General features: G+C 41.1%; 1 protein-coding gene across 2 annotated transcripts in view; it reads left to right on the forward strand.

Moving 5' to 3' along the window:
- The window catches only part of DOK6 (docking protein 6), a 429,579-nt gene that overhangs the window by 281,186 nt on the left and 131,170 nt on the right, over positions 1-17,223 (forward strand). For both annotated transcript variants that reach the window (XM_077809077.1, XM_077809078.1), the window contains exon 5: positions 4,788-4,977. In XM_077809077.1, the coding sequence (XP_077665203.1) occupies positions 4,788-4,977 (190 nt within the window). The remainder of the gene's footprint in view (positions 1-4,787; positions 4,978-17,223) is intronic.

Raw genomic sequence — 17,223 nt, forward strand, 5'->3', positions numbered from 1 at the left:
TTAACCCTAACCAAAATAAACAAAAATTATGGCTGTGGTGTAAAGGCACCAGCAGGTATTTTCCAACAGGGCTGGGCTGACTCACAAAATGGTCCATCAGATTAACACTGCAGGACCACAGCCTGCACCCAGCAGATCATACTGAACATCTGGTAGAATGGAGGAGTAATTCCCTAAGGAGATAGCTAGCAAGCTAGATGTGGCAATAATTACAAAGTCAAATAGTCCCATGGCTTCTCCAGTTGTTATGGTTCCCCAAAGGGATGGAACCATATGGTTTTGCGTTGATTATAGGAAACATAATGCTGTCATTGTTTCAGATGCATAGCCTATACCCAGAATCAATGACATACTAGACTCTTTGGGCAGGACAAAGTTCCTGCACACCCTGGTTTTGACAAAGGACCAGTAGCAAATTACTTTAGACAACCCTACCAATCTCACTACTATTGCTCAGAGAGGTGATGTTCCTACAGTGACAGAAAAACCCCTTCTGTCGCTGTAGGCTGTATCTTCACTATGGGGCTATACTGGCATAGCTACAGCACAGCAGTTATGCTGGTATAGTCCCTGTAGTGTAGACATGGCCTTAGAGGGTTTTATGGTTGCTGCTAAATTTCTTTCTTAGTCAAAATGCTTCATTTAAGAAATAGTCTTCCCCTTTATTTTACACTCTGAAAATCATTGTTAGTTTATTTATTGACACTGAATTTTTTTCATCAAGATAAAGGACTTCTGTTCTCGAAGGCCTGCATCCTGGACTGTATCACATAACCCAAGTACCTTGCTCTGTGCTGTTCTGCTCCATGGAGAGATGGAGTAGGGAATGCCTGGCTGCATGCCCTATGTGGTGGAATGATAGATGCAAATAGCAGCAAATTCTCAGGCCCTAGCTCCACCAGACCATGCTCTGCCCACAGCTGACCCTAATGTCCACAGGGCAGTTGTGAAGCTGAGCACCATGCCACTCCAGGGATGCACCCTCAAACTGGTCGGAGAACCTCATAAACATTAACGAGTTTATCCTCACAATGTAAGCAAGTATTATCTTCCCAAAATTTACAGAAAAACAGAAACTGAAGCACAAAATAAATAACTTGCCCAGAGTCATTCAGGGAATCTGAGGCAGAACTGGGGATTGAGCCTCAATTTTCTAAACCCTAGCTATGCGATTGGGGCCAAGGATTTGCCTCTGAAACCCAGTTTTTCCCCTTGACTTCACAGGGAGACTGTGCAAACCTTCCCCAGCAGATTTGACCCTAATTTGTAATCCCTTGCATTTTTCCTCAGAATTCATTCCCCCCCCCCCCCCGAGTTTCCTGTTGTCCGCACACTTTCATAAATTTTAGTTACAAAATTGTACTCTTAGTTAAAAAACAAAACTGAAAATCTGTAAAAACAAACAACATTTGCTCCTCCAGTGCACGTATGAATAACTTCTGTTGTTGCCAGCCTGAATAAGTTCCTATGGTTCCACTTAGTTGCCTTGCAGCTGATGTTCAGTTTAATCAGACACATTTCCTTTCAATCCATGACACCTCGCCTTAGACACTGACCTTGAATGCAGAGTAGACAAATGTCTCCTGACAATTTGAGTATATCATGTCTCCTGAATGCCCTTATGCAATAATATCCTCAAATAATTCCAAGAAGTTAGGTTTCTTTCTGTGAACATTTTGGTAGCTTTTAAATGATGCTAAGCTTTTCTCTGTGAATTCAAAGTTGTTTTTGTATATTCTAAGTGGAAACTAAACCAATTGGCTTCTATTTTTCATATGTCCTTAGACCCTTCCTTAAATAATAGCATAGTGCATAAAATTATCCCTGAAAATTAAAATCTGCACAAAATGACAAACCTTTCTCCACTGGTGCTGGTGCCATTGTGACAGTGCAAGCAAGGTGAGTCTTCTGCACAAGAAAGGGGCAGAGTTTCAGGGAATGTACATCCCCTGTTCATCATGTGCACAATTCCAGTGGGGCTCCTTGTGAGGACACAGTGAGTCTAAGACTGGGGTGGGCCAGAGAATCTGCCATTACACAGATTATCCGGACCTTTCATTCTGGTCCAATTCAAAGAGGGGGAGGATGCAAGGGCCTGGAATAGTCAGGCCATTCATCCAGTTTTAAGATGGACAGTTCTCTTTTTCTGTGGTCTGTCCCCTGTCCGCTATAGAGACAAAACTGAATGTGGTTTCGTCAGGTATTATGGAGGAGGGATGCCATTTTGAAGATCGTGCTGCTCCACCCGACCGCGTGACTTTGCACAAGCCATGTGCGATGTCACACTGTGGGGGGAGGGAGCAGTATACTCTTCAAAATGGCATCCTCTGTGCAATGTGACCTCTCACACATTGTGTGTGCAAGGTCACATTGCGAGAAAAGCCCATACCATTCCTGTAAGTACCAGAATGTCTCGTATGCTGGGAATTCAGCAGTGGCAACCCTCGCCAGGAATGGTAATAACACAACAGAACAAAATTAAAGTCTAGTGTGTAACTAAATCATAACAGTGTCTATTATGAAGTAGAAGTCATGAGACTGGCTAGAAATCTGTGTCCACAATCATTTTTGTTAGCCCATCTGTCAATCATTTCTATTATCTCACTTTCACAGTTTTCCTTCCCTCCTCTATCTTTGGGTTTTGCATAATGCCCATCATTGTAGTATCTAATCACTGAACAGTTTGTCCAAGTAAAATTCTAATACAAAGAGTAAGTAAGCTATCATGATGTTCTCTAGATTCTTCACTCAGTAGTCAGTGTCTAAGGGCTTTTTATCCAAAGCCAACTGAAGTCAGTGGAAGACTTTTCGTTTATTTCAGTGGCATTGGATTAGATCTCTAATGAAGAAATCTCTGTGACCAGTAAGGGAAATTGTTTGCAGTGATTTTAACTGCATCTGCTAAGCTATTTGTGCTATCTGTTAAAGGACTGTTACTAAACATTGGAGTGGGGGTGGATTTCACACATGGGACTTTAGTCATAGAATACAATTTACAGGGCTAACACCCATTAGTATGATTCATGAGAAATAGAATTTAAGAGAAGAGGTTGAATGGCCAGCAGATTGAGTGAATCAACTGGGAAGGCATTAATGAGTCAAGATTAAATGGACTGAGACAGACTATCGTTGGGGATGACAAGTTTACTTATAGCCACACAGGGTTGCAAATCTTACTGTACATGTGATTGTTCACTTTAATTCCTTAACCAACTTGTGTTCATTTCTGCCCCTACACTTTTGCATTTTTCTGGATGCTCATTTACAACTTCTTCCTCCACTGATCTATCAAAAAGTATATTTAACAAACATTGAAAATACAGTCCGGTCTGTTGGCATATACACATAACTTAGGTCTCTTTTGACTGATATATTTAGTTACTCTCTTTACATACCATCCTTAAATGAGTTTTAATTCCTTTCACATTTGTATGAGGACCCTCCCAATGAATGTCTGCCCAAGATTGGATTTTTTTAAAAAAAATGTTCTGCACCAAACCCTTGCTCCTTTATTAATTTTTGAAGGCACTTTTCCTAATTGGCCCTTATACATATGTGTATGTTTCCAACCGCTCATTTATAGAGTGAATATTTCTGATGCCCTGTCTTGAATTGTTATTTTATTCATAGGTTTGGTCTTTTTAGCACCCTTAAAAGCAGCAACACAAAAGTGTAAGTGTATGACCTAGTTCCACAAGTGCTAGGAAATTCAGAAACAAATCTACAAACTGAGGCTGACATTCTGCCCTGGATCATGCCATTGTGCCTTGAGAATTAAAATATAACCCAGCATTTCCAATATTTGCACCTTAAATTTTGACTGTTATTCTGTTTGTGTGTGTGTGTGTGCACATATATAATATAGGTGGCAACAAACTACAATTTGATTTAAAATTCCCTGACTAGCATCATGGGCTTTTTCCATCCATGTGAGTAAATGATGCCTTATATAGTCTAATAATTTTTCAAAGCTTTCCTACTCTACTACATTGTTGAGGCACTTTTTAAAAGTGTTGTCTTCTCTTTGACCTTCTACCTAATGTATTAAAAGGTTTGTACTATGAAATGACAGTATATCTAGTAACAACTTCGAAAGTGCCTTCACAATATACTGTATAGAACTACATTTTACTGTGGTTATACAAGAGGTGGGTAGTCAAACATGCATGTCTATGAATTGCCCCTTATTTGGCAAATAGGCATCTGAGCACACAAATTAAAAAAAATTGTCGATCTAATCAGACTTTTATGTGCAGTTAACAGGTATGCACAAACAATTGGGGGTCTTCATACAAAAAACAATTTTTTTATGTGTAACAGTTGCACAGATATTTTTGCCAGTACTCCTGTTGTTCTATGCCTTGAAATGTTGATACCCCATATTGTAAAGGATCCTTCAAAGTTGTTAGGTCACTGTGATTCTCCTCCATCTATTAAGAAGTTAGCTAGAGATGCCCTCCAAAATTGGAAGGTCACGGTTTGCACACACATTACTGAGGGAAATGATCTCTCACAAGGTTAAAGTTCTTCAGTATATCTTGGAAAGTCATTTGTAATGCTGTTCAGATCTCAGTGAGCTCTGTTTGTAGTAGTACCATATGTAAAATGCCTGGAGCCAGATCCTTCACTTATGTAAATGTTATGGCTTCATTGACTTCATTTAAATCAGGATCTGGCTCATGATATCTAAAATTTCTGTAGCCAGGCAAGTTGGTATTCTGTTAATTTTTCAAATTAACTCTCATTTTCACCAGATTTCCCTCTCATTTTGCTTTTTTCCTTCCTAGAGCGATTCAACGTATATCTTATGCCTACACCAAATTTAGATATCTATGGGGAATGTACAATGCAGATCACACATGAAAACATCTATCTCTGGGATATCCATAATGCCAAGGTCAAGCTGGTCATGTGGCCTCTGAGTTCTTTGAGGAGATATGGGCGTGACTCAACATGGTTCACATTTGAGTCTGGAAGGTAAGAGTTAAGGAACTGTGGCAAGTGGGAAGAAAATGCAAATCACTCCATTGTTCAATTACTGGGAGGAAATATTGTTACCATGGAAATTCTGGCTAATAGTTACTAACAGTTACCTACCTATGCCTTGATTTTGAAGATAGCATTATACTATTGGAGGGAGGATCCACTGACATGTGGGGGGAGAGAGTGATTCTTGAGAGGCAGATGCTCTAAGTTAGGGTATTCCATTTTTTTGGGTGAACAAGAAAGAGTAAATGCTACCTCCCGTTTTGTATATTACTTTTCAAACTGCTTCATATTCAAAAGGATTGCATCATGCTAAACATTTAAAAGCACTAAAAAAGTATGAATGCTGCCCTTTTGTTTCTATCCAGCTTATTTCCATTTGTACCATTGCTGGGGCAGTCTTTCAAATAATGGGAACTGTGTTATCAGATTTGAGTATTAGAGATGTGACTATGCTCATGAAAGCTAGCAGGATATGTGTGTGCATGATGCAGAAAAATTAAAATCTGGTGAATGTCAAGGTGTTTTCTTCCTGTTATATGAAAAGAAAAAACATCACTGGCCAAAAGGTGTAGGGTTTGTCTAATGCACGTTGCCATGCCATGTAGACAAGCCCTAAATCTTTTTTACAATTTCTTTTTGATGATAGTCATGTCCTTATAGCTGTGTGCATCAGGATTCATTTTTATAGAGGTTTTTTTAGGGTGCTATTTCCTTTCCTTCACATCTTCACCATTAAGAAACTTAATAGGATTATTCCAACAAAATTGATGGAAAAACTACAATGGCTGACCTGTGGTTCGGTTATACTTCCAACAGACTAATTAGTGTGAAATGATTCTGATGTAGGTTTATAGAGAAACTGTTCTACTCCAAAGCTAATAGACAGAGTAGCAAGTGCATTCTTGGGTGTGATTGGTTACAGAAACCACTTAACAGATGGCAGATTTTAAAGTAGTTATATTGTAAGATTACCAAAGGCTGAAAGGGTAAGAAAAGTCTGAAAACACAAGGTAAACATCCGTAGTTATTTGATGCCTGTAGCACTGTAGCATTTTCAGCAGTCTTCCTTTTTTGTCCATTCAAATCGTGTTTAATTAACAAACAAAAATGGGGACAAAAAATGTCAATGGGGAGAAGGCTACATTCACTGGGCTCAGGTTAACCATACAGCATAACTTCGTTTATCTGGCATTGCACAATACAGCCCAATGCATGTTTCATGAGTTGCATCACTGAGGACAAGAAATCTCTCTGCTAAAATCTAATATAGCTCTAATTAAAGTCACTAGAAAGAGAATTAAATTGGGCTTTTAAATAAGAGACAAGTCCTGTAACTAGAAATGATCAAAAAAAAGTAATGAAATATTTTTCTATTGAAAATGTTGTTTTGTGGAAACTGAAATGTTTTGCTAAAACATATTGGTTTCAACAAAAATTTTGTCAGGAAAGTTATTTGGGTCCAGGATGGAATTAGAGAGAGAGGGAGACCTAGCCCAGAATACATAATTTTCTAGTGTTTGGGGCCCTCCCCTCGGATGTAAGAAACCCAGATTCTAATCCCTGCTCTGGCTTATTTGTAGCAGGGACCTGAACCTGGGTCTTCCACATCCCAGGTGGGTGCCCTAATCACTGGACTATGTGCTACTCTGGGGTTGGTCTGTGCCTGTCTCCGTCTTATTTTTGTCGTGAAAAAATTGAAGAGGTCTTGTTTTCGTTCCACATCAGAATAAAAGTAATCTTAAATCTCAATCTACGCTTCATTTTCTATGATCTGATCCCTCCCTTGGTTCTGTCAGAGTTCCTTATATGTGAATTTGCTCTGGCTCAGAAGATAGGGAGGTAAAATATATGACTACAGAAAAAGTAGTGCCTTTAATGTCATAAGCCTATGAAATGCAACATTGATGCACTTTTTAAAACCTGTCCATGGCTTTATTCTATGGTTCTCCCTCCAGCGTCTCTCTGAACATTATTATTGCCTGGTTCTTTGATCTGTTCATCTCCTAATGCAGCAAAATACTGATATATGGTCTCTTATTAAAAGTGAAGAGTTGAGCCATGCTGTAAAAGGATGTTCACGGTAGTAGTGTTTTCATCTGAGGCATCAAAATACACATTATAATAATCTCTGTGTGCGCCACAGCACTAAGTATGAAGTACAGTATCGGCATCAGTCTCCCGGTGACTATTGAAAGCAATCCAGGAGATTTTAATAGGCTATTTTAAGAAAATGACATTATGTCAGGTTGTGGTGGGGGGGAATCTCCCGGAATAGCTTCAGTCAGAATTAGCAACCCTAAACTGGTAAGACTTACGGAAGATAGCTATAAATGAAGATTGTTACTGTATTAAAAACCTTTTCTTTTATGATCAAATCTGGCCAGTATATGGATTTAATACCCTGTCCGCCTCTCCCTCAATGTGAAGAGAACCATACACACTTGTGGTAACCAAGCTGAAATTTTCCCCAGACATCTTAGTCAAAGGCACACCAGTTTGGATTAAAGCATAAAATAAGTTTATTAATTATAAAAAGGTAGATTTTAAGTGATTGTAAGTGAAAGCAAACAGATCAAAGCAGATTATCTAGTAAATAAACAAAAACACAAAATGAGCTTAACATACTAGCTAGGTAGATTATGAATTAGCACATTCTCACCCTGAGTGATAAACAGGCTGGCAGATTCTTAAGGCACAATCTGCCTTTTCTTTCCAGGTTTTCATACACAGGGTAGAAATCCCTTTAGCCTGAGATCATCACTTCCCCCAGTTCAATCTTTATTCCTCAGGTGTTCTTAGGTGTTGTTGTAGGGAGAGTAAGGTACAATCATGATGTCATTTCCCGCTTTCATATCTTCTTCCCACTTGCTGGAAAGCTCTTTTGCTGTGACCTGGGTCAAACAGTTCCCATTGTGTAGTGCTATCTCTGAGAAGTTTCTATTGTATGCAGTTCCTGAGGTAATTCTTGTGCTCGTGTGCATTTCCTCAATAAGCTACTAACATTGTTTGTCCTTTTTACTGTTGTACCTGAATGGCTGCTTGTGGGTGTTTTTAACCTCACAATATGCTTGAGTAACACATACATAGCCAAACTTCATAACTTCACATACGACGATAGCACATACAATCCAATAAGATATTAATGTCGAGCAAATCAAGACTTTTAGAATGAAAGTCACAAGGCATACTTGGTACAAAACATATCCTAATTACATGACAAAGATGAATATGGGGGTGGCAGGTTGTCACAGCTTTGTTCTAGGAAAGCTGTTTGGTCACCTATATTAACCACTGGTCACAAGCTATCGAATGAAACACTTAGAGGTGCCAAACCCAGTTGGACATGCACAGAAATTTTAGCTGGTACACAGGGTTCTGTCGCCCCAAGTTCTGGTCTAAGAGTGGGAGAATCATAGGAGTAAGAGATGCATCCCAGGGAAGAAGAGGCCTAACTCCTGAGCGGGTGCAATTAGAAAGAATCAAGATGACTCAAGTACCACTAGCTCCATAACCATGACACATGTGCTTCCCTGAAATGCTTTTCTTTCTACTTGGTAGAGTTTCAGATGTTGGTATTTGAAGGATATCTAAGTATGTCCAAGTATAGTCAATCTACTCAGACATAAATATAAGAACAGCCATGCTGGGTCAGACCAAAGGTCCATCTAGCCCAGTATCCTGTCTTCCAACAGTGGCTAATGCCAGGTACTTCAGAGGGAATGAACAAAACAGGCAATCATCAAGTGATCTACCCCCTGTCTCCCATTCCCTGCTTCTGGCAAACAAGCTAGGGACACCGTCCCTGCCCATTCTGGCTAATAGTCATTGATGGACCTATCCTCCATGAACTTACCAGTTATTTTTTTAACCCTGTTATAGTGTTGGCCTTCACAACATCCTCTGGCAAGAGTTCCACAGGTTGACTGTGCATTGTGTGAAGAAATACTTCCTTTTGTTTCTTTTAAACCTGCTGCCTATTAATTTTCATTTGATGACTCCTAATTCTTGTGTTATGAGAAGGAGTAAATAACACTTCCTTATTTACTTTCTCCACATGTCATGATTTTATAGACCTTTATCATATCATTATTGACTGCCAGTACACATTGAGTGGATGTTTTCTGAGAACTATCCACAATGACTCCAAGATCTCTCTCTTGAGTGGTAACAGCTGATTTAGACCCCCATCATTTTATATGTATAGTCAGGATTTTGTTTTCCAATGTGCATTACTTTGCATTTTTGAACATTGAATTTCATCTGCCATTTTGTTGCCCTTGTGATGTTATTGACATGAACTGTGGCCAGGGCTGGCTCTAGGATTTTTGCCGCCCCAAGCAAAAAAATTTTTGGGTGCCCCCGTTTTGTTTCATGCCCCCCCTTCCCCTGGCTCAATTCCGCCCCTTCCCAGCCTCTTCCCCAAATCCCCGGCCCTGCCTCCTCCCCCAGGCATGCCACATTTTCCCCCCCTCATTGCTTCCTGCAGCTCCCCCCCCCCGCAACCTCCCGCCCTAGCTCACCTCCGCTCCTCCTGTTCCCCTGAACATGCCACTGCTCCGCTTCTCCCCCCTCTCTCTCAGGTGAAGGAGAGGCAGCATGTTCAGGGGAGCAGGCGTAGCGGAGATGAGCAAGGGTGGGGCGGAGCACAGGAAGTAACGGGGCGTAGCAGAACCGCTCCCTGCCCCAGCTCACCTTCGCTCCATCACCACCTCTTCCCCTGGGTGCGCTGCTGATCGGCTTCTCCTCCCTCCCTCCAAGGCTTGCCATGCCAAACAGCTGTTTCGTGCATGGCAAGCCTCGGAGGGAGGGGGGAAAAGCCGATCAGCAGCACACCCAGGGGAAGGGGTGGTGGTGGAGCGAAGGTGAGCTGGGGCAGAGGGGACACATTTCTAGGGGTGGCATGGCCAGTACCGGAATGTTTGCTCCCCCAGAAATGTGCTGCCCCAAGCATCTGCTTGTTTTGCCTAGAGTCAGCCCTGACTGTGACCGTATAGATCATTGTTGCAACCAAGGTCCTATAGTTTCACCAAATCTTGTACAAAGGAAGTCAAGTAAGGTGTCTATAGAAAGGTTGTAATTTGCTGGATATGATTATGCTGGCTGAATGTGTGTATCATTTTTGTGTTTGAAGTTATGAATATTGGCTTTGTACTTGTATCTCAATGTTTTTGATTCCAAGTAGCCTCAGTGAAGCATTTGGTCAGCTTCTTGAGAAAGGACTATTCTCAGTAAGTGCCCAATCAAGAAACACCAATGGACAACGGACTTTGGGAGATGCCAATCCACATCTGAGCTTTCCTGGGAATGTTCAAACTATGTAATGTAAACAATGGCATTGGCCTGCAAAAAGCTGAATCATTCATGGACATGTGACTTGCCCAGGTGGCTACAAACTCCATCTTGTTGCTGTGACTTTCCACAGAAGAATAAAGGGGTTTCCACCCACAAGAGAGATAATATAAAAAGCCCTGCAAGCCTCTCCATTTTGTCTTCAGCTGGCTCAAGAGATGGCCTCTCCACCCCAAAGAGATGCCTGAAAGAAACTGGAACAAAGGACAGTAACTATGGGGGTGTGAGTGATTGCTGGACCCACACTAGGAAGGAGTCTAGTCTGTGAAAGAAGCATATTGAGACATCTCTGCGGGTGAGATTTATCTGTATTCAGTTTCCTACTGTATTAGGCTTAGACTTGCATGTTTTGTTTTATTTTGCTTGGTAACTTTCTTTGTTCTGTCTGTTATTACTTGGAACCATTTAAATCTTACTTTTTATACTTCATAAAATCACTTTTTGCTTATTACTTAACTCAGAGTAAGTAATTAATACCTGGGGGAGCAAACAGCTGTGCATATCTCTCTATCAGTGTTATAGAGGGAGGACAATTTATGAGTTTACCGTGTATAAGCTTTATACAGAGTAAAACAGATTTATTTGGGTTTAGATCCCATTGGGCGCTGGCTGTCTGGGTGCTAGAGACAGGAGCACTTGCTAAGCTGTTTTCAGTTAAGTCTGCAGCTTTGGGAGCGTGGGTCAGATCCTGTGTTGCAGCAGATTAGCGTATCTGGCTCAACAAGACAGGGTTCTGGAGGCCCAAACTGGCAGAGAAAAAGAGCTTAGTCTCAGCACGTCAGGGCACAGTCCCAAGGGGGTCTCTGTGACTGAACCCGTCACAGCCCTGTCCCCCAGTTTTATGAGATCCCTTTGTAACTCTTTGCAGTCTGCTTTGGACTTAACTATCTTCAGTAGTTTTATATCATCTGCATATTTTGCCACCTCATTGTCTACCCCTTTTTCCAGTTCAGTTATGAATATGTTGAACAGCATTAGTCCCAGTACAGACCCGTGGGGGACACCACCACTCACCATTCTGAAAACTGACCATTTATTCCTTTGTCTCCTATCTTTTAACCAGTTACTGACCCATGAGAGGACTTTCCCTCTTGTCCTATGACAGCTTACTTTGCTTAAAACCCTTTGGTGAGGGACCTTGTCAAAGGCTTTCTGAAAATCTAAGTACACTATATCCGCTGGATCACCCTTGTCCACATGCTTGTTGACCCCCTCAAAGAATTCTAGTAGATTGATGAAGCATGATTCCCCTTTACAAAAACCACGTTGACCGTTTCCCAACAAATGGTGTTCATCTATGTGTCTGATAATTCTGTTTGTTACTGTAGTTTCAACCCATTTGCCTGGCACTGAAGTTTGGCTATCTGGCCTGTATTTGTTGGGATCACCTCTGGAGTCTTTTCTAAAAATTGGCATCACATTAGCCTCCAGTCATCTGGTACAGAAGCTGATTTAAATTATACCATAGTTAGTAGTTCTGCAATTTCACGTTTGAGCTCCTTCAGAACTCTTGGGTGAATACCATCTGGTCCTGGTGACTTATTACTGTTTAATTCATCAATTTGTTCCAAAATCTCCTCTAATGATACTTCAATCTGGGACAGTTCCTCAGGTTTGTCACCTAAAAAGAATGTCTCAGGTTAGGGAATCTCCCTCACCTCCTCAACCATGAAGACCACATTCATTTAGTTCCTCTGCAGTGGCCACACAAAACTGTTCTTTCACTTCTCTTTGTCTGAAAAAAAACTGTAATTAAATGTGTTTTTCTTAAACACTCATCAGGCCTTGAATCCATTTCCACAGCTGAGAAAACTTTAAGTTCAAGGGTTACTGAACCATGAAGAGTGTTAAGTTCAGAATAAGTGTTGAGCCACATTTCTCTGTAATTTCTCTCCTTTTACTTGACCCCAGGTTGATGTATTAATTTTCTCAAGAGAAAATACACAGATGCCAGAGTTATGTGAAGCAGAAAGTTCAGTGTTTGACAGATATCTTTTATTTTTATGTCATTCTTCTACAGGCAAGTTTTGGAGTTTCATTGAGATGTCACAGTCAGGTAACCCATACAGTAACGGTGGGGGAAACACCACAAATTCTTTTTGCATGTGATGGTAGGGCATTTTTTTTTCCAAATACCTCAAGTGAGAATCATTTTGGCCAAGTGGTTTAAAACCACTAATTGGAACTTTTTTTACAATGTTTCAAATTCAGCTCAGGTCTCTTCTCCCACTTTCTTAAAACAGTATTTTCAAGTTTTGACAGTATTCTTTTAAGAGCTTAAAAATAAAAAGTTTGTGGAGGAAATAGTTAATAAGAAATGTTGCATATTTTTCTTCAGGCTTTGTCAGTAAATACAATTATAAAATTTTACAATGATAGTAGGAACAAAAATGGCATTTCTTACAATTCAAAAAAGATGCAGTGTGGCAGCAAAGGAAGAATAATTAGCTCTTAGTCTTTGGTAAAAGTGCCCTGCCTAAGGGTATGTCCAGCCAGTGAGTGTGTTCTGATTGTGTAATGTTTCTCTATTTTAATTTATTGGCTGCCAATGTTGTCACTCAATATTCAATTGCAAGACTTATGTGGTTGAAGTTTCTGCCAACCAATCCAACCTAGAATAAGCTCTGTCCTGCTCATGTGTTTGACTTAATCGTGCATAATAAACAGACTTTTAATCCTTTCTCCAAAAACAAGATATAAAAACAGCAATCACCTATTAATAACTGCCTTGTGATTGAATTCAGTAGCCTGAATGGGTATAAACTATTCAGGAATACACTTAGGCTGGAATTTACAAGAAGGATTTTAACCATCGGAGGATTGAGGTTCTGGAACAGTCACCCAATAGGAATTGTGGGAGCAAGCAACCTAACTAGTTTATCTTAAAGCCTGGTGCATTTGCAAGATGGATTGTATGATGGAGTTGCTTGCAGTGGGGTGGGCCTGGGCTGGGCAACCCTAGGAGTACCTTCTGGTTCGTGTCTTATGTTCATAGAATCTCACGCTTCAGGGGGATTCAGCCAGTCACCTGTAGGAGTCAGGAAAGAAGTGTTTCTTCCCCCCCGCCCCAGCTATATTCATTCAGTGGGAATAATGTCCCAGCTTGCCCAACAAGGTAAAGTCTCAATCTCCAAAATAAACCCTGGTATCATGCACCTTGCCAGTGCATCCCACATTAGTGTCCAGGAATCTGCCTCTGACGTCAACCAAGGCCTGCATAATGATGGAGTAATAGCCTTTGCAGTTTATATACTTGTGCTCCTGGTGGAAGTCACAAGAGTCCATCAGTGGCCAAGGCACAGTTTGGAAAGCCCATTCTCTCAAACCCAGCAATTATTTCAGGAACATTTGTAATGCTCCCCACCTTTGGATACATCACTGTCCTGATTGACTTACAAGCCACCACAACAACCCCTGTAGTTGACTTACGAACTCCAAACTGATTAGGAAGAGATGTATAGAAGTCTGGAGTAGCCTGCATGGCCTCCCTCATATATGTTTCCTGATGATGAAGGGTCGGAGCAAGCTGATCACAAACCTCCAGGAATGTCTGCTTTTTCATGTGAAAATTCTGGAGCCACTGCTGGTCATCCCACATCCATATGATGATGTGATCCCACCAATCTGAGCTTGTGGTGCTGCTCCAGAAGTGTCAGTCTATGTATGGGGAATGCACAGCTATGGCAGCAGGCGTGAGCAGCACTGGGGGCTTGCAGCCAATATGCCAATGCTGTTCTGAAGGTGCCTTTGGCAGATCAGAAACCACTGCCAAAATGCCAGAGATGCTCTGCCTGCTTCCCTAAATAGAACTCACAGCATGAGCTGGAGAAGTTGTTCCACCAGGTTGATGGCTCTGGCTGCTGGCAGCATGATGGGAGTGTGCAGATCCTAAATAGCTTGGCTGGACGAGTTGGTAGGCTCAAACCACTGAAAATGCTTCTGGTCAAGTCCTGAAGAATGGACAGAAAAGTTCTCCCCCAATCCACTATCAGCCAAACCCTATAGTGGCTACAGCTGGTGAGGGCACTAGGATCACTGTGATACAATGGGATATGGCCCAAGAAGCAGAACATCTGACTCGGGTCTGTGTAGTGCAGTATGGACATGCCAGCACATTTGTGTGGCCCGGGTTTACAATGCAATGGGGACACTGAAGTGCAGGCTTGAAACCCCGAGTCTGCAAGCCTGGATCCCACAGACCCAGACTTATTGTGCAGTGTACACATAGCCAACTATCCACTAAGGGGTTTATTTCATCTTCCCCTGAAGCATCTGCTACTGGTCACTGTTAGAGACAGGATATCAGACTGGATAGTTAGTCTGATCCAATGTGTCAATTTTAGTGGAAGATTAATGTTAATAAATGTTTTATTTATGTATGTTGTGTGGGGTATATTAATTAATGCACAGAACCTTGAGGCATCCAAGATATTGTTCCATATCTTTACTTACATACACACACACAAGCCTCAATGTCCCTCATATTTTTTGGTGTCCTTGACTATCCATGGGATTTTCTACAGTAGCATGTAAAGGGCCAAAACAGAATCTAGGCATTGTTTAAACAAATAATACAAAGACAGTCCCTGCTCCAAGGAACTCACATTTTAGGATTTAGAAAATGTGGACAGATGGTATAGAGGAGTAAGGTAACAGCAGAAATAGGAATGACTGCATAAATCAGTAGTCACTGTGGTCTCCATAGTCACAGTTGGCTACCAGCCTAACCAGTGCCAGCTGTTAGTGATTTGTAGGCCTCTCCTTTGTTCATTGTTTGTGGTGAACAGCGTGTGCTGAATACTATATGCTGTTAGATGTAAGGAGGAAGAGTTCTAAACAAACAGATTCTGTTCAGAACATGTATTTCCACCTTTCTGTACCCACAACTTAACAATCTTTGACTCTGGTGTCTCCACTTTTCTTCTGTAAATCCATCAAAGCATCATCTTTGTTCCAGATTGTCTCTGATATTTTACTGTGTTAGATGACTTGTAGCACTCACCCTCCACATCAAACTTGCCAAGGGACAATTCAATATAATGTTCTATTTCCACTAAAAGTACAGACATATTTATAAATAAATTATCCCAGAAATGTTTGTTCCAAGCAGGGTACTTAGAAAAACAAAACAAAATTACCTTTTCTAATATTTCAGACTGGTTGGGCATTATAAAATTGTTGTATTAAAGAGTTCTTCTCTTTGGAAGTATGTGACCAGTGGTTTACAGTAATCCTAAACATTCTTCTTAAAATATAAATGTTTATTTAACCATAGGAGCACAGCATAGCATAAAAGTAAAAGAATATTAAAACAATGAAAGGTCCATATCTGTGGCTCTCTGACTTAGAGTCTAAACAGTGTCCTGATGGGACCCCAGGAGGTCTAACTTTCCCCAGATTCCTCATATGGTAGGCTCTGGGTTCTCAGACGTAAAAGCCTGTCTCTGTTAGTTGCTCCTCTCTTGAGGGCATGTGTCTCTTTAAACCCTCCTGAGTCTCTTTGCCCTGGTTTTCATTACAAACGTATGTCAGTATAACTACATTACTCAAGCATGTAGAAAATCCACACCCCCCAGTGACACAGTCATACTGTTCTAATTCCATGACAGGTGTGGGCTGTGCTATGTCAATGTGAGAGCTTCTCCCACTAACATAGCTACCACCTCTTGAGAGAAGCTCTCCTCTTGGCGTAGGTAGCGTCTTCGCTAAGGGCTGCAGCGAAGCAGCTGTACGTTTTGATAAACGCATTGATTCTCTCCGTCCCATAGGGACTGAGTCCCTAATGGCAAAACATGTCTGGCAGGCTCATAAGGGGCCTGAGCCAGAGCATCGAAGTTAATGGTTCTTTCATTGCCATTCAAGTTTTTTCTGACAGCCTTCCCCTTTTGGGGGGCTTTTCGTGACAATCCTGCTATTGAATTAATTCAATATGTGCATCCAGTAACTGTCAACACGTAATATTCATAAATTATCACAGGCAGCTTCAAATGCATCACACTATTTGTTTTGGTTATTTGCCAGCCTGATTACCCCAAAACTCTGAGGTGACTAAAGGCTGAAACATTAATCATTATTCAGAATGTATACTGACCTAAAACTTTAAGACTGCTTTTTCAATGCATATCAGTGCCAACAGCCAGACACTACACCACATTATTTTCAACTCAGTGTTCAAATAGAGAGAGAAGCCACAACTGGGGCATCTGGTGACGGAATCGCCACAGCACAGTCATGTAAATGTAACCTAACTCACTTCTATCAATGACATGGCCCACACTTTCAGATGAACCTCTAAACTTGGGCCCACCAGCTTGTGTGCTTGCAAACAGCCATTTGTGCTCCATTCAGGTGATTGAAAACCTGCATTAAAAGGTGCAAACTGAGTAGTGAGTCATGCACAGGAAACTGTCCTTATTCAGAGGTGAATCATTGAAATTGAGGATTGGTCTATGTGGCTCTTCTTTTCTATCTATATAGGTTTTGATAAGGTTGCCCATCATAGTGTCTGTCTTCAGCTGTGAAGCCCGCTGCTCAGGGTCTTTCTATTTGGCATTCACTGCCCCATTTTTTATTAGCCTGTTGTGTTTCGTTCTCAACAGGACTTTCAGTATCACTTACAGTGCAGATTTTGCTGCCTGATTAGATGATGTTTATGTCTAGGATGACATTTTTCTCATTGAAAGTTAAGGTTCTTACAGTAAAGTGGGGTGGGGAGTTCCTACCCTTGCAAGCTTGAGAAAGCTTTTCAATGTTATGGCTGTATCTTTACAATGGGGCGGGAGGATCTAAATTTCAGTTTCTAACAAAGTTACAATAGAATATTGTAGAATACAGCAAAAATACAGAAAGACTCTAAAGTGGTGGAATATATTATATCTGCCCCGA

Source organism: Eretmochelys imbricata, chromosome 2, assembly GCF_965152235.1.
Source record: "Eretmochelys imbricata isolate rEreImb1 chromosome 2, rEreImb1.hap1, whole genome shotgun sequence".
In the NCBI taxonomy this organism is placed as follows: Eukaryota; Metazoa; Chordata; order Testudines; family Cheloniidae; genus Eretmochelys; species Eretmochelys imbricata.